This window comes from Harpia harpyja, chromosome 10 (genome assembly GCF_026419915.1).
Source record: "Harpia harpyja isolate bHarHar1 chromosome 10, bHarHar1 primary haplotype, whole genome shotgun sequence".
Taxonomy (NCBI): domain Eukaryota; kingdom Metazoa; phylum Chordata; class Aves; order Accipitriformes; family Accipitridae; genus Harpia; species Harpia harpyja.
In genome coordinates this window covers 36806343-36831773 of record NC_068949.1, presented here as the reverse complement: position 1 = coordinate 36831773, position 25431 = coordinate 36806343, and the positions used below count along the sequence as shown (strand labels likewise).

The following is a 25431-nucleotide window of genomic DNA, read 5'->3' as shown; positions in this document are numbered from 1 at the left end:
GTGCTAGGAGCTGCCTGTGGCAATGTGCTTCACAGACTTTACCTATCAACAAAATCACACTCTTGAAAGAACTACAGTCTGCTTGCTGAAAATGAATAGCTTCTTTATTATCGACTCTGTTGCTCTTTATATGCTCTCTCTTGAATACCCAGGACATGTGGTTTGATTAGAGCCAAACAAAATAACACACACTGGTGTATGTTTCATTCTCTCAGGTAAAATACAAGTCTGACTTGAACTGGCTCAGAGGCATTGGCTGGACTCCCCCAGGTTCTCACAAAGTCGAAATGGCAAGAAGAGCTGCTGAGTTGGCGTACATTCGGGAAATGGGATTGCAGGGTGCTTCTGCTCAGTATGGACCTGGAGTTGTAAGTAGAGTAGACTGTTCTTCTCACAAATCCCAACAGCACTGCTCTCCAGAAGGCAGACAGGCACACATCCTGTTTAATGCTTTTGAATACTCCCTGGAGTCAACAGTTGTCCCCTTTATTTGAACAGAATACGTATACTTCGCTTGCAAAGCTTTGTGGCTTTGTGTACACCTTAACTTGAAGGAACCTCTCAAGAGAATTCAGCACTGTCATGGCTGAGGAATTCCTGTAGGGACTAGAAAGTGCCACAGAATAGGATTTACTTATACTATGGGATGTGTTTCCCTTAACTTGTGGATGTTGTCAGATCTCCAAATGTCCTGGTACCTCCATGGAAAGCAGAAGTAGAGGCAGAAGGGAGTCCCTGTACAACTCCCCTTCTCTTTTCCTAATTTCAGCATGACACCATGTGTTGCCACGTAATTACGTGTTGCCATGTAATCTCCACTGGCAACTGTATTGACAGGCTCAGTGTAGACTCCTAACAGCATAATCTGTGCTGTGGGAGGCTCCCCAATACTGTGGGAGGCTTTTTGCAAAGGGGGAATGCTCCAGCCTCCTCCATCTCTGTCCAGATCAAGAGGCAAGAAATTACAACCTGGGATCTTCCAGGTTTTCCTTCTCCCTGCCTCCACAGGGGTGACTCCTAACCTGCACAAGAAAGCAGAAGTCTATATAGGGACCTTGTAGCCCCTACAGTTAGGAAGCATTAAGTTACAATAAAAGAGAAGCTCTGCACTTTAAATACTTGTTTCATTTAAGTTTTAACTTTGGCAACAAGTCAAACAATAATCCAGCCCAAGGAAAACAGGACATATCCATGATTTACATTCCCATCCGAAAGGTTACTCTGGAAATAAATTATAACTAGTTGAGTAATGCAGGCAGTGGGGACTGCGGGCAATATCTTAAGCCCTATGTATGATAGTGATCTGATGGTTCCAGGGAAATCTACAGGTATGCAATCCATCTGGAACACAGGTGTTTGCTAGTTTGCTCTTTATTTAGGGCTCAAATTAGAAATTAGGACTTGAGCACATTCAGTCCTTTGGTATGTGTAGTATCTAACTTATATGAACGGCTCCATTTTTTGCACTTTTCCACTGTAGAGATTTGCTCAGTGCAGAGCAGTGATGTAGATTTTGCTCACTTGTTTGCCAGTTGTGGTAATTTTTAATATGCAAATATTTTTATGGAATAATAGTTAAAACCTCCTGTCCACTGGCTGTCCTCACAATTTACTTGGGTTTGATTTTACAGGACGAATTGGAGACAGAAGGATCTCAGCAGGTCACAGTCAACCCTGATGCTTCAGAAATTCTGCAATTCAAGAGAAGGAAAATGCAGCTGTATCAGAAGTAAACAGAAACATGACATAACACAAATACATTTTCATCTTGTCCTGCAAATCCTGTAGCTTTTCCAGTTTTCTGGGAAGCACAATAGATGGCGTCTAAGAACTTTTTGTTTTAAAAAGCAACCTAAACATTGCAATTTATAAGTGATTGTTTTATTTTTGTGTGGATACTTTGTGATTTATCTTTGTATGTATTACAGAATCTGATATTTATTTAAAGCTGTAAATGAAATTAATACTAGATGACTGGCAGGCTCAGCTTTGTACTACAGATGAATGAACCTGATTGGTAGAATATAAAATAATTTGTAATGAATAAATCAGATGAATCTTATTCCACACTTGTAATCTTTGGAGATTTTTATGTTCCTGGATTATTGGCACCATTGACCTAAGAGAATACAAAAGTGTGATTCAGGTGGTTTAACAGATGAACAAGACAAAGGCCGGTGGAAGCAAAGTTATCATTGACTAACCAAGGGCACGCCTTTTAGCAGACATCAAAGAATTTGTTCTTGATTAACATGATGTATTCATATCGCAATTAATTCTTCAGTCTTTTTCAAATCTTCCAAAGCAAAAAAAATCAGAATTAGTTTGTTAGAAATTATCACAATAGGGGTAGCTATTGATAGATTACGTAGCTGCTTAGAGAAGGTTGTAAACCCTGGAATTCAGGTGAAAAGGACATTACTATTTTAAGCAATTGACTCTTCAAAAACACGTCTATTCTTTATATCCTGATTTAATACCAATCCTCTGTTTTTCAAATTTCTGTACAGAATCATTGGGCAAAAATTACACAATTTGACTTGCAAAACTTATGAAAACCCAAGAATTATCCAATGGCTTTAGACCCATATTTTTTAATGGGCTTTAATACTGCCTAAGTCTCACTGATATTGAAGTTAAGCACATATATACCATTGTAGATCTGGAACATAAGAAGTAATTATTCTCTAATCAGGAATAAAGTGGATAATTCTAATATTGAATTTTTTTTTGCTTTTTCAATCTGGAATGCATCACTGGTGGAATTTGTCCTACAGAAGTGCTTTTAAAAACAATTCTTCTGCCTGATCCTCCCTCCTCAGATAGTTCTAATGGCTGCAGTCTTGCAAACATAGGCACATGATGATTTTTATATATGTGAAAAATGGTACTGGCTTTAGGAGCACACACCAATAGCTTTGAGGTGTCAGGGTCCAATGAGTCCAGAAAAAACACACCTTAGCCTGGGGCGTAAGGGCAAGAGGGACAGGGTGGCAGCAGCTGAGCCTGCAGAATTTTCAAGGCTTGAAAACCAAAACTGAAACATTGGCAACTGTGGCTCTGATTGATTTGGGGAAGAACTGGAGTTGCTTTACTTTCTGATCTGTTTTGCATACAAAATGTGGGCTTATTTCAAAGTCCCCAACAGGAAAACTGTCACTGACATTCTAGCAAGTGCTCTAAGGCTATTTTCAAGATGGTGGTGAAGGATGCTCCATGTAGGCCATGAGGAAATATCAATAATGGTTTTGGTCAAAGAGGAGGCATTTGGGGAAAGGATAAAAATAAGTAAATATCTCAAGCTTACCATTTGTCATTCCAAAGCTGTCTCCTAGTGAAGTGACCTTGACTCAGACTGAATTTTGGATTTAATCCAACTGAGAAATGTTGTCACCTGGGTATAAACTCCTGGCTTGTTCTTTAACCCGCACCCATCACCCCAGCTCACAAGGCCATATACATAGTAGGAGCCATTTTCTACACAAGTTAGCGGGCCTCCGGAGTCTCCCTGATGAGAAAAAGCACACACAATCAGAATATGGAGCAAAACATTAACCAAAATAAGAATGTTCCTCTCCCATCATAAGGCTTTGAAGCTGTAATGATTTTTTTTTTCCTATCATCAGATGTACTATCAGATGCTGCTCAGTCCCTGAATAGGCCTGCAGTTCTGGAAGCAGGTCAAATGATACCAGACTTTTTGGATGTAAGTTTTTGTTTGTTCAAGTCTGTGACGTATATCTGACAAGGTCACATGAAATTTCCTGGGCATGAACGTACCAGGCATTAAGAACCTGACCTCAGAAAGATAAAGATGTGATCCTTGACATAAACGAAGACACTTGATCTCTCCCATACCCCTCAAAATAACCTTATTCTGACTGGTTGGTCTCATTTTTTTTTGTTTTATTGGTGATTTCTATTGTGAAGTATGCTTGCAGTGGTAGTTTGCATGTCAGGAAGCATTGTTCAAACTCTTCCCTATCTTACAACAGTATAAACTTGCTTCACATTTGCACTAGCTGTAGTGAAAAGAAATACCAATCCTGAGTTTCCCTGCAAGTCTTAGCTCTGATAGTGAAAATCAGATTAGAATTGGTGCTCATAGCAGAGGCCATAATTAAATTGAGAGAAAAAAGGCAAGTTTCCAGGTTATTATGACAAACTGCCTCAAAAGCCAAACTTTCCAGGCTAGTCTCTAGCTTCCATAGATCTGCCTGTGGCTGACAGTGACAATATTAGCTCTAGGGATATACATCTCAAACTGTACTGAAGAAAGACGGTCGCTGTTGAAATACACTGATGGGAGAAACAGATACATATGCAGCACCCTGCCAAAGCTATTACTCTGCACAGCCTGACTATTTACACAAAAAATTAGTGTTCAAATACAGAAAAAGCAACAGACCTGACAAGAATCAGCTCCGGGTCTCCGAAGGTTTCCTGCACAAAACATGCTTTCATCCAGTATGTGATCATATGCTCTGGGTGCACTGCATTTCCTCTGTGAAATCAGCTTGACATTGGCATCTAACAGCTGATGGGATTCTTCATCTACAGGATGTGCACCAAAAAAATGGAGTCACCTTCCTTCCAATCCTGTTACATGTTGTCTTTGTTCAAAATATGAGCTTGCTTACCATTTGGATGGGAAGGGGGAATAGCGGGCGCAGGGGGGGAATGCATGTGCTAGCCTGGGAAGAAAAGAAGTATCTGTCTGAAATGATAAGGGTTAGAGTTGGAGCCTGGAAGCTTCACTCAGGATACCACGTTGTTGCTTGAATAAAAGCACAAGGTCAAGTATTCAGAATTTGGCTCCAATCAGCTCTACCCGTGTAATCCTGCTTTTCAAAGGTGCTGGTTGTCTGCAGCTCCCACAGGTCCCCATGGGACTTTGAGCTGCTCAGCACTTCTCAGACTGGTGCGATTAGATGTTTTAACACACAAGTTAATGAAACAGATGAAAACTGAAAATCATACAATATTTAAGGGCAATGATTAATTACAGTGAATCTAAAGACATAACTTGACATCTAAAGGCAATAGCCAGAGTTTCAAAGCACTACATCTGTAGATAATCAAAGGTGGTTTATAAGTTTGGTTCTGCTTGAGTTTCAGGAAATATTCCATTTCTGCAGTGATTTCCTGAAATGCTAATAATAGCTCTGCTCAAAGAAGTAGCCATCTAGTGTGAACATGTACAGGGTACTTGATATCTTTGTTGGGGAAAAAAAAAAAATATTCCCTGTACCCTTTTTAAGCGAGACTTTCTATTTGGAACTTTTAAAAAATGTCCATTAAATTCTGTTGGTGCATTCTGATCAAATGAACACGCTTGTCTCTTGTGGACTTCAATGAGAGTTACATCAGAAGGGAGAATTTGGTCCTATGTATCGTATCAGGCTGTATCAGTCACAAAGCACTAGGACACCTACTGCAGCCTCAGTGACACATTTTCCTTCTGCTGCTTTACAGCAACACATCAATCAGAACATGAGAAAATGCATTTTTCAGAAAATTGCCATTATCTTTTTTTAAGCATAGTAATTTCTCCCCTTAGGATTTACTGTGGGCAAGAAAGGTTTTGGATAGAGCTGGTTGAACTTGAAAAGCTTTGGGATTTTTTATTTTTCAGCGCATCTGAAGATCCAGATGCTGCTTCTGAAAAGCTTTATCTGACCCAATGGGCTGGAAAACCATGTGAAAGTTCCCATCTTTCTTGGTCCTGTCTTGAAACACACAAACTATACAATAGCCTGTCTCTTGATACCTTCTTGCTTCTATTGCTGGCTTCAGATGAAACCATGACATGGTGTGTCAGATGGCAAGCAAAAAAAATGCATCAGAGATTTTTTCAGAACTCTGAAAGGTTTGGTTGGTCTAGCAGTTGGAGATTTCTCCTAATGAGTAATTTCCATGGCAGGGTTTAGCTGTCCTTTGTTTTGAATTCCATATCTTGTTTTCACTAAGTGCATAGGTCCACATTTGGGTTTGGCAGTTGCTACTGAAAGCACGAGCCCACCTTGCCATGGAAGTACCCACCAAAATCCAGCTAGGCCACAAATACCTGTCTCTGTCATGCCCCATCCAGAAATGAAGCAGTCAGTCCCAATGGGAAAGAAGAAGTGAGGCAGACACGCTGTTTTCACATACTTTGTTTCCACTGCACAGTGACCATCAACTGGCTTCAATTTCAGTAGTGCTGGAGAGACGATAAAAAACAACAAAAAAAAGTATTTGTAGTTAATTTTAATCCCTAACCATCATTACCATGCTGTGACACAACCCCACGCAAAGCTGCATATACCTGACGTGCTATTTGCACTATATGTCGGACCTGTCCCTGTTGTTTTGCTCCTCCCACACAGTGACTTCTGCCTGCCCATCACAATTCACATCCTAAAGATTCAAATTGGTCTAAACCTCAATTTGGCCTAATTATTTCCAGAATATAGTCTCAATGGAAATTTTACATTGACTTGAGTTGGAAAGAGGCATTCAAATAACTGAGGTTGGAGGTGAGCCACATGAATATTCAATAAAAGGGATTTACCGATATCATTGTGTGGGACACCCTCCTTCTCTCTGTATTTGTAATGTACGATGATCTTCTCCACATCAAATACTTGCTCTTGATGCTCTCTCTTCTTGAGGTTTTGCTTTCCAAGGGCTACTTGAAGATTTTCTGCTGGTTGTCTGCAAAAAAAAAAAAAAAATGTAAATTACATGCAGACATTGTCTATCAGTGGTGGTGAAAACCTGCACCTTTAGTATCTGGAAGTCAAGATATTGCTTCCTGTTGTAGAGCATGGCCAGAAGATTTCCTAAGATTGTTATAGGAGGGCTTAGTCAGGGAAGCGGTGGTGTTGGACAATACATGTGCCCTTAACTTGCTGCAATCATGAAATAAAGTGATTTAAAGCTGCACAAACATTGTTTTCTTTGCATTTGAGGGCAGAGTAGCAGTGTGCACACAGTCTGTTACTATAGCTGTGATGATGAGTGGCAACTCATGGAGCCATGGGGGTACAATTGCTTGCCATTGTCTGGGCACGCGTAAAATCATCTGAGCTGGAATGATCTCCAGAGTGTAATTTACCAGTTTCCAAGTATGGTGGTTTCCAACCTATTCAACAAAAATGTTGAAGGGAATGTCATATTCTAAGCTAGCTGGCACATAAACAATTGAAAGCACAATGCATATTTTGGCTGTTCTGGAGATCTTAATTATGATGCAATATGTGATGATGTTTATGGTATCCCAATATCCCCTGAAGTTCTCATACATTCTTTTATACATTGCAAAACTTTGTTACTTTCCTCCTTTTTTCCTCTCACACAACTATTTTAGCTCATTTTGGGTGAGTGGAGGGTAAGTTTAATTTGTTATTCCAGCAACCACTATCTTCAAGTATATACATATTTTCATGTACGTGTTCATTTTTTCACATATATGTTTTCCTTTCAATTTGATTCCCAGCAATCATTTAGATTGCAAATAGTTTGAATTCCAAACTGCCTTTAATAACCATCCTGATTTTTATACATTTATCTACCCTAGGCATAGGACATGCACCTACTCAATGCAGTGCCCGGCAGTAAGAACCCAGCATGCTTTAATTAGCACTCCACCACAGAAATGTGTGTTCCTTTTTGAAGTCTTTATCTGCAGAGATGCCACCCAGGGATGTTTGCCAGCTATAGTCTTAGCTCCACCATAGATCCTCTTGAGTGCCCTTTGAATTTCTGGTTGTCCACATGTTTTGAATATTTCATTTGATCCAGGTGGGTCTGTTGAGCTGTCTGTTGGCCATAGGCTCTCTTCAGCTGCATTGGAAGAGACAGCAGACGTATAAAGCAGAGATAATATCGGACTGGAGGAATTAAGTAACAGGGAGTTACCTGCTGCTCTGGACCACCTACATGCTGCCAAACAACTTACTTCTGATTCTTTACCTGTTCCTGAGCAGGGTGAAACGTCACAGAAGTCCCATTCCACTTTGTGACTTTTTCTGATGTAGCACCAGGGTTTTTCATCCTCATCGGGGTTCCTAAAGGGAACATTTGACAGCATCAGCCAGTAGGAATGGGGAAATCTCCACGAAACCAGTGAAGGATCTGAGGATGCTTAGGGAAGCAGCCTCATGCTCCCATATGACAGCCAAGCTTTCAAAGATACTCTTTCATAAGATTTGACAAGGAAGATACCTGAGATAAGAAAGCAGGGCTTCTGCCATTTTACTATTCCCATACCCTTCTTAACCCTAAGAAAAATGAGGGACTGATTCAAGGAAATGAGGGCTGCTTCTGGAAACCTCACCTCAGTACAGTGACTTAGGGAATGCGCCTCTAACATCCTGGTATTTTATAGACAAGCGGTGTCTAGAAAGGTGTGAGATCTTAACACCATCAGTTTGCCAAATTCATGAGCAGTTTTTCCTCGGTGCTCTCTTTGATATAGACCTCCACAGTTGCTTCTTCAAAATATTACCTGCAGAAGTTATGTTCACCGATGCCATAAGAGTCAGCGTCCTCCATAAAGGCATTAATAGGGTAGTCCAAGAGAAAGTGGGAATTCCAGTGCAGGCAGGTCTTTCCATTCACCACTTGGTTCACACTTCCTCTGTACTTAGAGGAGGCCTTTTCATAACAATCATCTGGTCCTGTAGGAAGACAATGCTGCTATGAAAATTATTTTTGTGTTTTTCCTTGCCCAAAGTGGTTCCTCTTCCTTCCCTTCCTTGCCCTATGTTAATTTTATGGAGGATCAGAAGGACCTACTGGGTCATGTAATTATATCCCTTATCCTACACAGGCCAGAAATAAGAGTAATGTCCCAACATCTGTCCAGCTTGAAGCTTGATTGACTTCAAATGCCTGAAACCTCTTTGCATGGTAAAGACCTAGCAGCTAAGAGGTGTCTTAATGCCAAAGCTGAATCTGTCCATCAGTGGCTTGGGCAAGAAATGGTATCAGCAGGATTAGACAGAAGTGGGCATAGAGCTGCTGTCATTCTAGGGCAGTGGATGAGCCAAAAGGAAGGTTGTGGGGTTGTGAACCTAACCTGTAGGCGAGGTGGAGGAAAAGTCACCTGCAATGTGGAGCACGTAATGGTACATAGAGTTTGAAGTGCAATCAACTTTTAAAAGAGAAAGAAATCCTTCTCCTTGGAAACATGCGTGGAGTGTGGTGCCCATGGTGGTGCTGCAGAGGCAGAAGGCTCTCCATGCAGGCTGGGGTAATCCCACGCCCTTGGCCACCCATCCGTGTATCAGTGGCTGTCCCCTCAGCCTGGGGAGTCACAGGCAACTGGACATGAATCTTTACTACATCAGCTTTCGAGTGTTTAAGGAAAGCCCGACGCTCCTACCCCATGGGACACACGCAACCTCTGCGAAATGTGTGCTCATTCATTATATACCAGTGGGGCCTTGCTGAAGCACACTTAGAAAACATCATTATGGGAACTGTTCGGAGTCCCTTTGCTAATGGTGGCTGCAGAAGTCAGCTTCTTCCTCCAACACTCTCCCCAAGGAGGCCAGTGCTCCTGGTGTGTTCGGAGCTTGGTGTGGTGACGTACCGATCTCGCAGAACCTCCCGCTGAAAGGTTCAGGGCACTTGCAGGTGAATTTGGATCTGATTCTGTGCCGTATGCAGATACCTCCATTTTTGCAAGGGTTTGGCCTGCACGGTGAAGATGCTGTCAATGTGGAAAACACAGAACAGCTTTGTCGCTCTGCTGAACACTATACAGCCATTTGCATGCCCAATGGAAACTGGGAGAGCTCCCACTTAGCCTGTTGGCATCAAGTTCTTATGAACTCTTGAAAAACACTTATCACTGGGGGGTTTACCAGTTACTGAACCACCACCCTATAAATCAAACATGATTCATCACCGACCAGCCCCACGGATGGGAGCTGTAGCAGACTCAGGCTGGATGACTAGGGCAGGACCACCCTCTGCAGTGGGCTGTTTGTGATTTCCCACCTCTGACCAGCCGTGGTGAGGTGACCTCACCGTGCCGTCCCCACCACAATTCACTCAGCGTCCTGCTGAGTGCTCACCTCGTTGGCAGTCGGGTGTCTTGTAGGGGTGATTGCATCTGCACTGAAAATAAGGTGGGGTTAATGTAATCAGGCAGTCTCCACCATGGCAACGCTTCTCCAGACACATGTTCTTCACTGTGTAAAACAGAGACACGAGGTACTTCATCACCATTTGTGTGTGCACAAGAGCTGTGCCCTTGCAGGGACCATGGGGAGACACGCTTTCTCCTGACGTTCTGAGGAGGCTTTCATTTGGCTGGTGTGGACTTGGGATTTCTCTTCTTGTTCACAGTATCTATGGCAAAAAGTCTGCAGGACCAATGAGCAGCTCCCCGCTGCCCACCTGGCAGGGGATAGAGGAGCGCTTCCTGCACACCTGAAGTCTATTTTACTGGATACTGCTTTAGACAGACCTTGATCTGGATGAGGAGCTAAGTGTGAGACCTATGAACATGACTGCAGTGGGCTGCCAAAACCCTCAGCCTAGCAAACAGTGGGTTTATAAAGCCCTGTGTTTGATTCCATTGACAGAGCTGTAACAGTAACATCAGTTGCCAACATAAGGAGTGTAAGTTAGCAAAAGAGCGATTACCTTTCTCACACGTAGTCCCAGCGTATGGCTCTGGGCAGAGACAGCTGAAGCTGCTTCCTCTGTTTTCACACCTACCGTTGTTCTTGCAGGGGTTGGAGGAGCATGCGTCTGCTGGGGTAAGGATGGAGAACTTTAAGTTTTATTTTCAGCTTCTCCACCTCCATCACCTGCTTTTTCTTCTCACATTTTCTGACTGTAGAAGGCTGCCTTGCTGGGCACAGCATCCCCTGTAACACATACCGTGCTTATGCATCAGCTCAGCAGCCATAGGAGCAGCTATGAATTGCTGCAGAGCTTATTGCAAGCTGTAACAGCTCATGTCTTTGGGTCTGGAGCTCCTCAGCTCCCTTTGCCATGTCTATGATGGAGCTGTAATGGGGCAAGTCCCTTCCTTTGCTCAGGGACAGATTTAACTCTATGTCAGCGGCAGAAGCAGATGCCTTAAAATACTAGAGCTGGTCCTGGGCATGTGCCTTCATGCACTTAGTGTGGAGGGATCTGGATTTGGTATTGCCCTGGTCACAACTGGGTAGTAAATCGCCCCTGGAATAGCCATCCACCACCATTATACTGTATAATACCTCCTGGTGTTATTGCTATTGCTCCAAGGGAGCAGGCACCTGCTGAGAGTCACTTGAGTGCTGCTCCTTCCACCATGCTCAACCTCTCCACTCCAAGCTGCCAGGAGCAATTTGTATTGGGGACAGTCACATACCAGCTCTGCTTTCTTTGTACCAGGGGATAACCCAGGGGATGTTACAGGCAACTTCCCTGTCTCTCCTTTTGTGTTTCCTGAGCAATCTCAAGGAACCTTTCCTGCTTTCCTGAAGTTTGGCAAAACAGGAAAAGAAGAGAAAAAAGAAGAGAAAAAAGAAAAGAGAAAAGAAAAGAAAAGAGAAAAGGAGACCCTGCAACTGAGAAGAAATAAAAACAAAAAAAGGAAGCCTGCTCTACATTTGGTTCCCAGCATAAATACAGAACATATATCCCATGAAAACAGCAATTACATCTTACAGTGTCTATAGACAAATAAGCCTGTGCTTTTTTTGTAGTAGCAATCAGAAATGTTCTGCATGATCAGAATCCATCCTGTGAAACCCGGAGATAAAACACAGGCTCCTTACGAGAGAAATACAAAGGAGAACACTGCAAACAATCCTCCTAACTCATCTCTTTGATGCAGGCATTTCGAGAGCAGGCTGGCAGCCGAGGCCTGCCACGCTCACGCTGCAAGCGCAGGGCTGGGATTTTATCCCTTCCTCACCTCCCTGCCCACCCCTCAGAGGTACCTTTTCCAGTATCGCTGTAGCCAAAAAATGCCTCGAACCAGTCGGGGTCCTCCGAGGACTGCTGCTGGAGGAGGGGGTCCTGCCCCGGTTGCGTGTACTCGTCGTAGTATTCGTATTCATCAGCCTGGTCTGCAGGGAGGGGAGAGAAGAGGGTGGAAGAACAGAGGAATTAAAACTGCTTGAAGGAGAGAGGGTATCAAAGAAGTTGTTCCCTGGGATGCCCAGTCCTTTTCTCCTTCAGCTTGTTTGGGACACCAGTGGGTCCAGAGCTCGCACCATCTGGAGGACCAAAGGTGCTGTTCAGCTCTTCCTTGGCGTGGACAGAGCTCGCCCAGCGCCCGGCCCGGCCGCCGCCGCACACCACCGGCCCCAGCTCTGCCCTCGCTGCCGCTGCTGGAGGGTGCTGGGGCCCCGGCTGCTCAGCCAGTTCCCGCGGTGGCAACCGGGATGCCCCGGAGGGGACGCAGGCGGGGGGCTCTGCAGGCACGGGCACGAGCCCCCCGCACGGCCCCGCAGCCAGGAGAGGTGCTGATGGCTGTTACCAGCACAGTGAGAAAAGGACATTTAGATTCCTACGAGAAGAAGGGTTTTTCTTTGCCCAGCTGCTTTGGCCACCAGCATCACCGCCGCCGCAGCACAAGGCAAGACCTTCATCAGCACGTGGGTGCCTGCTGCGCGTGGGGACACAGAAACCCATTTTGGGGGAAATAGGAGGGGAACGAGGGCCCAAGGCACCCGCACGCCTATGTGGCTCCCCTGCGGAGGAGCGAGGGCCAGGCACAGCAGACACGTGCTGAAAAACCCGACCTTGCCTGAGCTGAGCCTGCAGCCTCCCGGCAGCCAGCGTCCTCCCCGGGAGCCTGGCGCTGGCGGGACCCGCAGCTTTGCCAGCCCGCGTTTGGGGGGGTCGGTTGATTAAAGTGGGCTGGCAGCTCCTCGCACAGGTACGGCCGCTGCCGGTGGAAGCCACTCCGGTGTTTCAAAGACAAGCTATGGTAATGAGCAAAGCTAAGCTACGTACAGAGACATTTTAAAAAGCTCTCCCCTAGGGCCGGACCGATGGCCCCATGGATAATGCTCTGCCTTGAACTGATTATCGACTGCATTATCTTAGTTTTCTCTCCTCATTCATTCGCTTGCAGCCTTTATCTTTATTCTTTCTTTGCTTCTGAAAAAAAAAAAGAAATTCCACTTTTGTACAATGGGTGTTTTATATTTCATATTAAAATAGAACTGTCTTTTTTTCTTCTTTTTTTCCTACATGCCAACTCTCATTTCTCACCAAAAAAAAAAAAAAAAAGAGGAAAGTTTCACCTCATTTATTGCTATGTCAAGTCAAGACTCCTTTTCCTCAGCTCATTATTTCCGCAGGAGCTGAGTCTCGACAGTGTGCAAGTGTTGCAGAAGTGTATGCCTTGCTGAGGAACAGAAGGATCTCACTGGAAGATAAGGACATTGTCTACAGTGAACAAAATTAAATTTAATGTGATGTAGTTAAGAAAGGAAAACAAAAAGAGGGTTTTGCCTGAAATGCAGCCTGCAAGCTCACTTTGTCGGAGGGGAGATTTTGCAAGAGGACTTGAGTTTGAGGGAACTGTCTGAACAAGTCTGATTTTGTTTCCCCTGTTTATTTTCAAAATCTTAGTGGGGAATGTTCGCTTTTATTCCACAGATGCTTTAAAGAAGTATCCTGAGGGATGGGGTAGCCCTTTGTACAAAAAAGATATACCTGTTAAAAGTTATGAAGGATGAACAGGGGAGTTACAGCTGTCAAAAGCAGACTGCAAAGACTCCCAGCATGTTTTACAGAGGCTGGTGAGGACTCTCTTGAGTTGACAGAGGAAAAACAAGTGCTCAGAATGAGCACAAATAGCTAAGCCATTGTAGAAGCCTCTACCATGATTTTTAAATCAACTGCTCAGTGTAAGTATGGTGTTAAGAAATTACAATACTGTCACTTCATTTTGTTACACTGGCATAATTTCTTAGCAATGGATTAATCATTTATTAACAACACTTACGAAATTACTTGTTGACCCATTATGGACTATTTTAAGTGCATCTCTGCAGTAAAACCCAAGTTGGCCAAGATGCAATTCACGTTTTGCAGGATGTCTGCTTCTGGCAGCTCTGCGAGGTGGAGGAGCACAACCCCCTGTTTGCGCTGATGAGGCAGATGACCCCTGGGCAGTTTTGGGACAGGCTAATGCACACCTGAGGCCAGGCTGGCACCCAGCAGCCCTCGAGGATAGCCTCTTTGGGTGGCCAGGGCTAAAGTCGAGCGGGTGGCACTGAGCAACCCCCTCATAGCCTGGCGACTACCATTAAGTGAAACTTTATGGCCAAGCTGCGGAGTTAAGGGCACACGCGGAAAGGGCTCGGAAAACATCAGCAAATCCTTTTGGGTACCCTGGCCCCTCGTGTGAATAGTGGGAGTCGGGGAGCTGAGCTGCCTGGCTGGGAGACCAGCCACGGCGATGTGAGAGTGCAGCCAATCTGAGAAATCACCAGCGTCCCTGCTTTCTCCATTGCCATCCCTCTTTATGAAACTGTGAAACAGAAATAGCTTCTACGGGTCACGTGAGTGATGCTTCCTATCTCCCAGCTACTCCGTGTCCTCCCCAGCCACACGAAGCAGTGAAAAACAAAGAACAGAATACCCTGACTTGGGTACGTGACATCAAACTAAAAGATGTCTTCTCATTTATCATTGCTTCAACACTAAATCGCTATTTGGCTTCCACATCTCTTATTTAAGAAGTGTTCCCATTCCATTTTTTTAATTATTCATAACAAGCTATAGGTTTAGTAAAGCAAAAACAACACTTTTTTTTTATCTGAGCACATAATTAACGCACAAAGTCTGATACACTGGTTGATTTAAACATATTACTAAATCAGAGTGTTCATTCTTTGTAAGTGCTGGAAAACCTTAACATGCTTAAAAAAAGCAGTGATCTGACATTTGTCACTGAAATGTGACTATTACATGAAATTAAATTAGACATCCTGCATGCAAATTTTCAAAGAATAACTTTCCTCTGTGTAGTACAAAAAAATCCCCCCATAATTGATAGGCAGAGATTGACTTTTAAAGCTTCAAATCAGCTTTGAGGTCTGGGTGATCTTTTAAACTGCTCAAGCTTTCATCTGCAGTTTTTCACATTGCCAAGAGCTGTCAATCAAGCGATGGATTTCTGATCAATATCCCCTTGTTCATTAGCTTACACGGGCTCTCTGTTATGGAGAGAACAGATATCCCAACGCCGGCAGTCACACTGTTTTCAAAACCTTCGCTGGATCAAGTCATGACTAATGTTCCGAGAGGGAAAGTGATGCATTAGGATGCCATCGAGTGACCTGAATTGCGAGGTAACTTTGTTGGACTGCAGTTGTCAAGATGAGTGATGTGCAAAGTTAAAGCATATTGCCAACACACATCAAGAGCACCAGAAAGTACCCAGCATTTATTCAAGCTCTCTGAACCTCTGGGGACTGACTGAAATCTGGCCTAATTTAAGCAGGATGAGTTTTCCTACCACCTCCCTAAATACTTTTTGTCTCCAGCTCTGAGAATAATGTAGTGTTATTTTTATGAGGCTGAAATCCTGACTGTATTTTAAATAATGAGATGTTCCCCATTTACTTCTGCAGAGATGAGACCTCACGGTATTTCCTCCCTTCCACGCAGGTTGTGGCTGGGACTATCTGTGGCTTCAGAAAGAAATTGTGAAAGAAGTGAGACCAGCTAACAACAAAGCCAGCAAGCCTTTCAAATAGTTTTGTGGCTGTTACTTAAAAGCAGTTTTGCAGCACCTTTTCCTTGGAGGGATGGGCGCTGGGCGAAGGCGGCCGATGACGGCTGAAGGAGTGGGGACTCGCAGGAAGATGGGGAGCAGGAGAGTGCAGGGACGGTGGAGGGACAGAGGTAAGGACCATAACACATGAGGGAGGGAATGAATTAAGGAAGGGTGAAAGGGATTACTCTACCATCAAAAGGCAAATCAACCAGTTTGCACAAGGCTTGTGGTTAAAGCCTGAAGCCAAGCACATGACTCTGTGGCCAAATACTTGCAGAAGCCAAATACTGAGCTCAGATGCACAAATGTTTTGGAAATTTGTTTTCCACAAACATCTTGTTAGAAGAGTAACATTGATTTGGGGAAAGAAGCAGTCACGTATGAGCTACAAGGCTGCTAGACTTGCAGGTTTGTCCTGGAAGCCAAAATGCCACTGGAATGAACTGGAATGCAGATGAGTAATGAGTGCATAGTAAAAGCCACACGCTTTTTTGCAGGAAAATGAGAAAAATTAATGTAATACTTTATTAGCTATAAATTATAAACACATGTCTAAGAGCCACTGAAATCAAGAAAAGGAGGAGCAGGGCTTACTTGCAAAAATACTAAATTTATCAATAAAACCATAATCTTCTATGTGGACCAAGTAGGCTGTGAAAGGATGTACAAATCCTCACACAATCTACACATCCTCACACAACTTTTATCACAGCGTTTCTCTTATCAACATCTTAATGCTACATAGCCTTTAATGATTTTTTACTTGCATGAGCTTTTGAACCTTCTTGCACTTTGGACAAAATCTTGCGGAAATAAGTTCCACAGTTAGTTGTATGCTGCAAGGGAAAGTTAGCCTTCATTTATTTGACCTTCAATTTTTGTGCACAGCTAGACTCTTGGCTTATCTTTCTGTGAGGTTTGCAGCCCAGCACCACGACCTCTCCTCCAGCCCATGACCCACTGTGTCACCCAAGGATCCCAAAAACTGTGTTGAGCACATGAAGCCACAGAGTGGCAGAAAAGTCCTGGATTGGAACAGAGCTGTGAGTTGCAGGTGCGGTCTAGGAGTACCCCATGATCAGCTGCAAGTTGGTCCTGCTGCCGTACCTCTGTTTTGGGCTCCAGTGTGCCGGACACGCTCCTGGCTGCAACCTGATGCAGGGCTGTCTCCTGCACTGACATAGAGCACACAGGGAGGTCTGAAAGTGCTCACCGTGTTACTTGTCCAAAAAGTCAAACAGACTTTCTGCTTGATCACAGGCCTTATTCTAAGCTCAGCAAAGCTGTGCATGAAGTTAATAAAATTCAGTGCTGGGCACTAGCAAAGACTCTTGATGGACCAGGTTGCCAGCCTCTCAGTTTTTGTATGCAGAAGTTAAAACGAAGAAATTGAAACCACTTACCATGCAGCAGGTCGATAAAGAAGAAGAAATGGGAAGCCTGCATGAGATAAAAAAGGGCAGAGGGTCAGTTTCTGGAAAAACAAAAGCCAGCACAGAGCCAGGTTTACAGCACAGTTTGTTTGCCCCCAGTGCTGGACATTCAGATAAGCTCATTACCCACTTTGTAGCTAGCTGGGCTGGATTTTAAGAGCTCTTTCAAAAGATTAACAAAATGTCTTAAAACACCCCCTGCTCCCAACAACCCGCATGGGAGCTCTGGCTTTTCTGAGCATCCAGCCCACGCTGCTGGGCTGGTGTGATTTGGGAAAAACCTGTCCTGAACAAGTTAAATTGCCTCTTTTCTTATTAAGTGACCACACACTGACTATCTGTCTGAGTACTGACGGAGACCATGCCCCAGCCAGCTGCCAAAGCTGGAGGCTGGGACGCGCTCGGGCAGGGCAGAGCGGAGGTCGGGCAGCACGGCACAGCCCGGGAGCCTACGTCGGCTGCAGGCGGTGGGATCCGGACCTCCGAGCTGGAAGGCTGTCAATCACCTTTGGATGGAGGAGAACATTTCTGGCACTTCCCATGAGGAAATGCCATGTGTCTGACCTCCGACGTGGGGCTCCAGCCTTTCCTGTTTGGCTCATGATCAAGGGCAAGCGACAAAAGGGAACAGAAGAAGGAAAACAGCTCTCAGCCTTTGAAGAGTGTGCGTGAGGTTTGTCTGAAAGGAGACACACAGACTCCACACCGGGATGCATCCCCTGCGTGATGATTTCAGCTCTTGCTCTAAATCCCAGCTGCGGACAGGATTACCTGCCTGCGATGAGAACATGCGTGCTAACAGTGGGTGTAACGAAGGAGATTTGGAGCTCCTCTTCTTCATCCCTCTCATGATTTGTCAGAAGAAAACATGTTTCCAAACAATTTCACACACGTAATAAAGACAGCATACATACACACACACACACACGATCATTATGTGCACTTACGCATTGCTACAGATACAATTAACTGTGAATATAAGCCCTGGCTAGTTGAGCATTATATATAGAAATGGTATACAGAAGAAAGACATTCTCAGCTAACGCTGGTTGTGACTAAGAACGAATGAGTCAGAAGCAATGAATAAGAAACAGGACAAAAAATGCTCAGAATTCACATTTGTGAATATTATCTGGAATATATAAATGAGTTTTTGCTTCAGGCACGTTTGCGTCCCTCTTGTGTTTAAGCCAGGGAGAACAGACACTCCAGCTCTCCCCTTCCCACTGACTTTAATGAGAGCGATGTCCCCTGAACCGCTCAGCAGAGCCCCTTTCCAGGTGCACTTAAGTGAGCCACACACATACATAAGTAAATCCTTTGCAGCTGGAAGGACACACGCACTCACACAATTGCCCCTCCTGAATGAGTGCGGAGATGACAGTAAATGAGAAGGCTGTAAAAGCTCTGCCCTTGGTGTATGTGTTTCTTGAGTGCAGGTACAGGGTTCGTCAGATCCTTTGCCAGACCCCGATGGAGACTGTATAAAGAAAAGGTCTAATTGCTCCATTTACAATTAGTGGTAGTGTTCATCCATAAACACAGACCAAAACAAACCCTGCAAGTGTACTCCTTTCTTTTGGAGAAACAGACGAAACAAAGAGCAAGGAAGCAGCAACGGGAGCAGGATGAAGCAAGAAACATTTCATCTCCCTCCCCAGCTCTCCGCGGCACCCTGTTGTGCTGTTTGCCTGATGGGATTGGAAAGGGTTTGAGGGCAGAAGGGTTTGAATTCAGCGAGGTTGCCCCTGCACTTGGGGCAGCCCTTGGCACCACACGGGAATGCCAGAGGTTTTCAGCCCAGGCTGAGAGAGGTGCAGGACATGACTGCATCATGCTCTTCCGTGCCTCAGTTTCCCCCACTGTAGAGCAGAGATGATAGTCTCGCAATGCCCAAGGGGATGGCTTACACACTGAGAAAAGAAGAAAGATGAGAGACCAAGCACTTTGCTACACTACTTTCTTTTCCAGGTTACCCACCTATCCCTCCTGTCCAAGCACTCTTCCAATGGGCAGAGCTGACTGCAAGAGGGCAGATATCCTAAACTCCCACTTGCAATAAACTGGGGCCCTAAAAAACGTGCAGGTTTCCAATAATATCCTTCAGAGCAGGCAGTCGCTTGTACTCTAGGGTGGCTGAGTCCCGAATTTTGATTCCTGCTTTTGGATGAAAGCCTCTATCTGCTGCCACAGTACAAATGTTACTGGGAACAAAAGCTCCCGGAGCACCTGGCACGGGGAGACAAAGAGTTAAACCCAATCTTTTCCTTAAGGCTCTGGTGTCCTGTTTTGTCCTGGAGCTTTTCCCAGTCATGCGCCTGTCACAAGCGGAGCCACAGCGGACAAAACCCCAGGCAGAGCTGACCTCTCAGCACAGAGACTTTTCTCCTCCCTTTCGAGGTCCACTGGACCCCTCACCAGACCACACTGGTTTTGAAGCCTTTTCACCCCCGCTAGCCAACACAGGGCCAAATTTAAGCCTTTTGGCTCCCTGCATGAAGCTTTCCATGGTGGTGTGCAGCAGAGGAGGGAGAAGCGCTCACCTCCTTCCCTCCTGCCCGCTTGAGCTCACCCTTTCCTGCGTGCCATCAGGGGATGCGGGATGCGGGATGCGGGATGCGGGATGCAGAAGGAGGCTGTTAGGAGGGGGACACAGGTTGGGGGCTGCAGGGTGGGGGGTCCAGGAGGGGGCTGCAGGTTTGGGGGGGGGGGGGCTGCAGGCTGGGGGCTGCAGGAGGGGGTGCAGGCAGGGGCAGTGAAGGCAGGGCCTCCTGCCTGCAGTGCCGTATTTACTCATGGCCAGCAGAGGAGGATCTTGTCCTTCCGACGAGGTGCAATACTGAGCCCAACCAGGAGCAGGATTCAAACAAAAGGGGGGGGGGGGGGTGGGGGGGCGGATGGGGAGAGAAGAAATTAGGCTGTGGGGCTGGTTTCACCAAACAGTCTCCTTGCTGCAGCTCGACACTGATACTTTGTGTGCTCTCTCAAGAGGGAATAAAATCGCTGGATCCTGTTTGTAGCAGGTCCGCAGAGATGGGGGACAAAGCTGGAAAAATGTGCGGAGAGCAATTTTAAATTTTATTACTTTAGGCTCATAAAAAAGAAACCTTGCAAAAAAAAAAAAAGATATCTGGGAGAGACATTTTATATGGGTACTGGTGCATTGCCGAGTGTGGAGCCGATTACATTTATAGGGCTTCTAGAAAAAATGGTGGAAAAATGGCTGAAATACAAAATATCTTAATTTCACCTGACCTTTGCTGTTTGTTGTCATCATCGTAATGATTAGCACTTCACTAAAACTTTCTTTCTCCAAAGAACCATCAAAACTTTGCTAACTGGGTTTTGTACCAAGGTTAAACACTGCAGATACGTGATACTCTTCATTTTTCCATTTCAACTCCTCAAGAAAGAGACACGAATGAAATGTAATAGATTTGAAACAGTAATGCCAGAACCATGAGCTTTCTTGGTCTCGGGACAGAATCCTACAGCTCTTTCTCAGACAATGTCGTGGTCTGACATGTCCAGTTAATCTTAAATGTCCAGTTAATCTCGGGTGATTCTTTCTGAATAAAGCCGGGAAGATTTGACCTCAAATTCAAAGGAAGTATTGTGTCTTGGGTACATTTGCTACCCCTTATTACAATCAAAAAGAATAATTAAAACACAAAAGCAGGTGGAGAAACAGGCAGCACAAAGACAACAACCCAGCGTTAGGCTGTGAATTTACATGTGTGCAGAACAGAAGTAATTCTAGAGAAAACAGTGTAGCTACTCAAGCTGGCACGACAGATGAGCAGAGCGATGAAAACTACCTCTACACATACACACACTTTGCAACAAAGCACTACAGGCGTTCAAACATTAAACTGCATTGGTAAGAATAGGCCTATTCACTTAATTACTCTAAGTCCTGCAAATTCTCCCGCAACTTGCTGCAAAGTGGCCTCTGCAGCAAAACCCCAAATATTACCCCTTTCATTAGCTCTTCTGTGCAGTCACAGCTTTGCAGCCGAGAAGGAGGTGGGATGGGGATGAACTGGAGAATAAGGATGGATATTTGATCAACTTCCATCCACGACTGACATAAGGCATGAAGGAGCCATGAGGGCAGACACAACTACTGCCTTTTCGTAGTGAACCCCTTGATCCTGCTGACAGCTCTCAGTGGGAACCTTTGTCTGGGCTTCTCGCCAAAGGAGGAGGGAATCGACAGTTCTGATGCTCTTCCAATCGGCCAGATTTTTGCCTGCAACCATCTTGGGTAGTGACAGTCTTTGAACTTCAAGGGAAAGTGGCTTTTCCAGCAATGACATTGTGTTTCTCAGCCAAGGCCATGGTTGCAGTATAATGAAAGCAGGGCATATTATCATCTGGAGCACACATGCAACACATGTTGTATTTTTAGCCTGGGAAACCATTCTCTGAAAGGATTCCACCAAAACCTCTGAGTTCTTCACCTCTCTGCTAGCAAGACATCTCCTGCCTCCACACTGAACTGCAGCATGTGCCTCAGACTAAATGACAGAGTCCTTATTGACTGGTCCCTGGGTACCCAGAGAAGTTTACATTTAACGTCTTTATTTGGCTAATTATTCAGTTGTGAACCTTTCCCATGGTAGCACCTGATACAAAACCCATAGGGAAGCAGGAAAAAAAGCAACAGCCCTTGGAGATGCTGCTGAAACCAGCTTGGTTCTCTGCACAGGAGTTACCTGCTCCTGTTCTCCCAGAGATCAAAGTTCCCAAGTTAATCTTTGTACCGTGAGAGATGGCCTGGTAGCAGCTGGCTGTTTTTAAAGTTACTTACTGGTGGATGAGGTGTGCTTGTGCTCCCAGGTGGAAAATGGGGTCAGCCTTGGATGCCACAGCAAGGGGAAGCTACAAAATCTGTTTCATGGGGGCTGCAGGAGCCAGCCTTGTCACACTAACACAAGGGCGCTGCACTATCAAACGCTTTTGCAGCCAGTGCCGGGAATGCAGGTTATACTGCTAGACTTAAAGCTTATGCAAAGTCATTAAGTCCCTTTAGTTACACGGGATATCAACCTGCACGCTTCAGGGCATAAGCTGATTGCCTTCAGGGGTCAGTGAGGAACGCTTCCCTCTCTGAGAGCACGGTGCACAATTAGCTGGGGGCACTCCCAAGGCTTTGGCGCTTTCCTGCTGCATCAGGCAAATTTAGGCGAGCGCGGCAGAAGGGCATTACACCTGATGGGCCACAAATCAAGGCGGGCTTGACAGCGTTCACTTCTCTTTGCAGTGATCGGTTTGCGACACAGTGGAGCGTAAAGCCCTCGTGTGTGTGGTGCAGCACTGGAGAGAGGGTGAGGGGAGCAGAAGTGGGAGTTTACTATAGGAATAGATCTGCTGGTGGGTACAAAAAGGTGTCAGACAGAGTTGACTTCGGGACACCCTAAAATGTTGGTCTCCAAGCACTTGAGGCAAGGAAAGACCTGTACTGCTGGTAACAGTTTCCGACCTGATGTGGGCCAGCTAGGAGATAGGCATCGATGATAAGTTTTCTTTGCAACTGTTTGACCTTAATGTGATACTTTAATCTTTCCCTTTCCACTACTAAGTGCACTAGATATCGGGATGGGCATGGCTAGTCACTACTTCAGAACACTCTCCGTCACAACTACGCTGACATCAATTTTTTGAAGTTCTGGAATATTCAGTGAAGAGCCACCTCTGCTGCTCTCATGCCCCTGCATGTCTTCTCTCTGCTGCCAGGGGTGTTGAGTTTGCAGGAAACTCTGATATGAGGAAAAAGCCTGATCTGAACATCTGTTGATTTAAAAAGCACTTTTTTTTTTTCTGCGAGCATGTGCTGAAGCACTTGAGAGCATTGTTAAATGGGAGCTGCAGCCTGGTGTATGAGCAGCTCCATCGCCGGAGTGTTGTGGGATCCAGCTTGGTCTTGTCCTGTTGCAGATTTCTCTAGCCCAAGTCAGCACAACATTTAAGCATACCATTTAAATCTATGTGTATTTCAGAAAAGTTGCCTCAATACAAGTCTGAGTAAGGGAGGATGGCTAAGTAAGGAATATTTAACAAACCAATATCTTATGGCAGGCACATTTCTACTACAGTATCTTGATGAGCAGAAGTGTAATTAAAAGTGGAACAACCCCCTCCAACCTGAGAAGTCTTGTCATGTCTGAAGACAATCTTCGGTTCAGTTGCATCATATATGCTAAAATAAAGGACCAAATTTTGTTCTCGCTTGCACCCATCATGCTGCTTTATGCCTTTTATGGAAATAGTTTTAATTCATGCAGGTGAAATCAGTTTCTTTTCAGGTAATATGAAAGAACCAAATGGAAATTTTTGGTGTAGGGTCCTGCTCCAGACCCGCCGGATCCATGAATGTCCGAGTGCTTTCCTGTTCTATTTTGACTGACTCGATATGAGCTGCTGCCTAAATCTGCCTTTGACTTCTGGAATATTTCACCAATAACATGTATTAATCAGAATGTTACTTATAAAAACTCTTAAAACGAGATTTGAATAAAAATGAGAATTGTGAAGAAATAGGAATTTAAGGGTGTTTTCCATGGTTTCAGCAAAGTACAAAGTCTTTTCTTTTTTCATTTGAACTATTTCAGTGTAACTTTTTCTTTGGAACAAATCATTAAGGCAAAAATGTTCTCTCATAACATGTTTGTCATGCAATGGTCACGTCACGGCGACTCATTCCCCTCTTTTTTTTTCTGGGATCCATGCCAAGTGCTAAGCCAGAAAAGCTTGTTATATTAATTATGAAGAAAAAACATGTTTTATTAAAAACTAGCCTGCTGAATATTCTGTCGTGCTGCTTTTCAGTGACAGCAGAATTGCTTTTGCATTTTAGCAAAGTTAATGAATTTTCAGGGGTGGGGGGAGGTATACACTACCTTTTCCACAGCAGTATTTAGAGCAAAGTCAGATAAGGATTGTCCGAGCTAATGAATCAGTCTAACACTTAGGACTAGTTAGTAAAAATCTGTGCAAGACTTTGTGTTGTCTAAGACTGCACCTACATCTTCTTCACTGAGTGTGAATTAACACAACCAATTCATTATGAGCTTATTTATATTAGATTGGGTTCCTACAATGTCTGTAAAACTGGCATTGAACTATCCTAGAACTGATCCCCTCAGTAAGCTGTCACATGTACCAGTGGATCAAGTGTGCCACATCCACTGTTGTCAGAGAATAGATAGCCCTGATGATACACTAATTAATAAATACCCTATTGTGTTGCAAAAATCAGTGATCACAGATTCACTGAGCTCTTCAAAAAAGATCTATAACCCATTAAAACCCCCCACTCTATGTTTTTCCCAAAGGACTCAATTTAAACATGTCAAAATATGAAATTTTGCAATGCATTTCAGTAAATATGAACCTGCATGCATAGGAACCATCATTAAGAAAGCAGAGGTTTGAAAGAACCTCAGATTCCTTCATGAGAAGAGCTACTTGATCACAGTGCTTGGAGGAACAGAAGAAATATTTTTAAAACCGACTTTTAACTTTGCTTTGGTTACAAGTCATTCTTTCAGTCTTCTTTAAAGAGGAGATGAACAGATTTGGGAAAGTATAGCAAGCTCTACCGGAGCAGGGCTCTGGCCACCTCTAGCTGAGTTGAATATTTTGCCATTAGCCTTCCTTCAACGTTAGCGGCAATGACAATTCAGCCATCCAAAACACGTGGCTGGGGTAAATTTTACCTTTCACGAAAGAGCTTGCAAAACTGCCAAGCCAGTGCATACCCCTGACCCGTTTAATCTGCTACCTATCTAGTCCCTTCGGCATGAAGATGAGCAGTCCACGCTGCAGCCCTCTGGTTTGGAGCATCTCTCGGTGCCCAGGGCTGGGGGAGCAACTGCACTCCCCACCGCACACCCCCGGGAGCCGGCCGGCCACCGACCGCACCCGGATGGGCCATTCCTTGTCACTGTAGATATCTGCTCCAAAAAACCATGGGGCCTCCCTCTTATGCAGCGTTTGGTTGGGCATCTCAGTGTCCTGAAATGCAGATACTCAGCTAAATGCTCCAGCTGCCTGGGAAGGGCTCAGCAAGGAGCAGAGCTGGCACGTGGCAAGAAAAGTAATATAAAAACATACTCACGCACAAATGTGTGTTCCCTAGGAGAACGACCAGTGGAAGAACCTGAAGGGTCAAAGCACTGTTAACCATCCTTGTGCTCGTTTTTTCTTGAAATTAGCTTTTTCTTCTTGCCTACGTTTTTTCAGACAAGCCACAATCATTCAAGG

At 44.7% G+C, this 25431-nt stretch overlaps 2 protein-coding genes across 6 annotated transcripts in view; one reads left to right on the top strand and one right to left on the bottom strand.

Moving 5' to 3' along the window:
* NRAP (nebulin related anchoring protein) overlaps nt 1–2062 on the top strand; it is a 53262-nt gene extending 51200 nt beyond the window's left edge. For all 4 annotated transcript variants that reach the window (XM_052798446.1, XM_052798448.1, XM_052798447.1 and 1 more), the window contains 2 exons: nt 216–368; nt 1632–2062. In XM_052798446.1, the coding sequence (XP_052654406.1) occupies nt 216–368; nt 1632–1733 (255 nt within the window). In that variant the 3' untranslated portion in view covers nt 1734–2062. The remainder of the gene's footprint in view (nt 1–215; nt 369–1631) is intronic.
* On the bottom strand, nt 83–25431 carry HABP2 (hyaluronan binding protein 2). Of its 2 annotated transcripts, none has more exons than XM_052798449.1 (14): nt 25286–25431; nt 17134–17170; nt 11931–12059; nt 10642–10752; nt 10068–10184; nt 9581–9700; nt 8492–8663; nt 7957–8051; nt 7581–7827; nt 6554–6696; nt 6068–6202; nt 4409–4554; nt 3308–3508; nt 83–1691 (listed from the first exon to the last, which is right to left on the bottom strand). In XM_052798449.1, exons 1-13 carry the CDS (start codon nt 25352–25354, stop codon nt 3332–3334), a joined length of 1698 nt encoding a protein of 565 aa, XP_052654409.1. In that variant the 5' UTR covers nt 25355–25431; the 3' UTR covers nt 83–1691; nt 3308–3331. The 2 variants fall into 2 exon arrangements, with proteins under 2 accessions (XP_052654409.1, XP_052654410.1); XM_052798450.1 differs by having other exon boundaries at nt 10642–10749.

Bases quoted from the DNA above. Each gene is read 5' to 3' on its own strand.
- HABP2 (XM_052798449.1), bottom strand. From the start codon at position 25,354: ATGGTTAACAGTGCTTTGACCCTTCAGGTTCTTCCACTGGTCGTTCTC. The intron at 10,753-11,930 runs GTACCTCTGAGG...TCCTTACCCCAG, and splicing joins CTACAGCGATACTGGAAAAG to CAGACGCATGCTCCTCCAAC. The intron at 6,697-7,580 runs GTAGGTGCATGT...TTTTTTTTGCAG, and splicing joins ACTGCCGGGCACTGCATTGA to ACAACCAGCAGAAAATCTTC.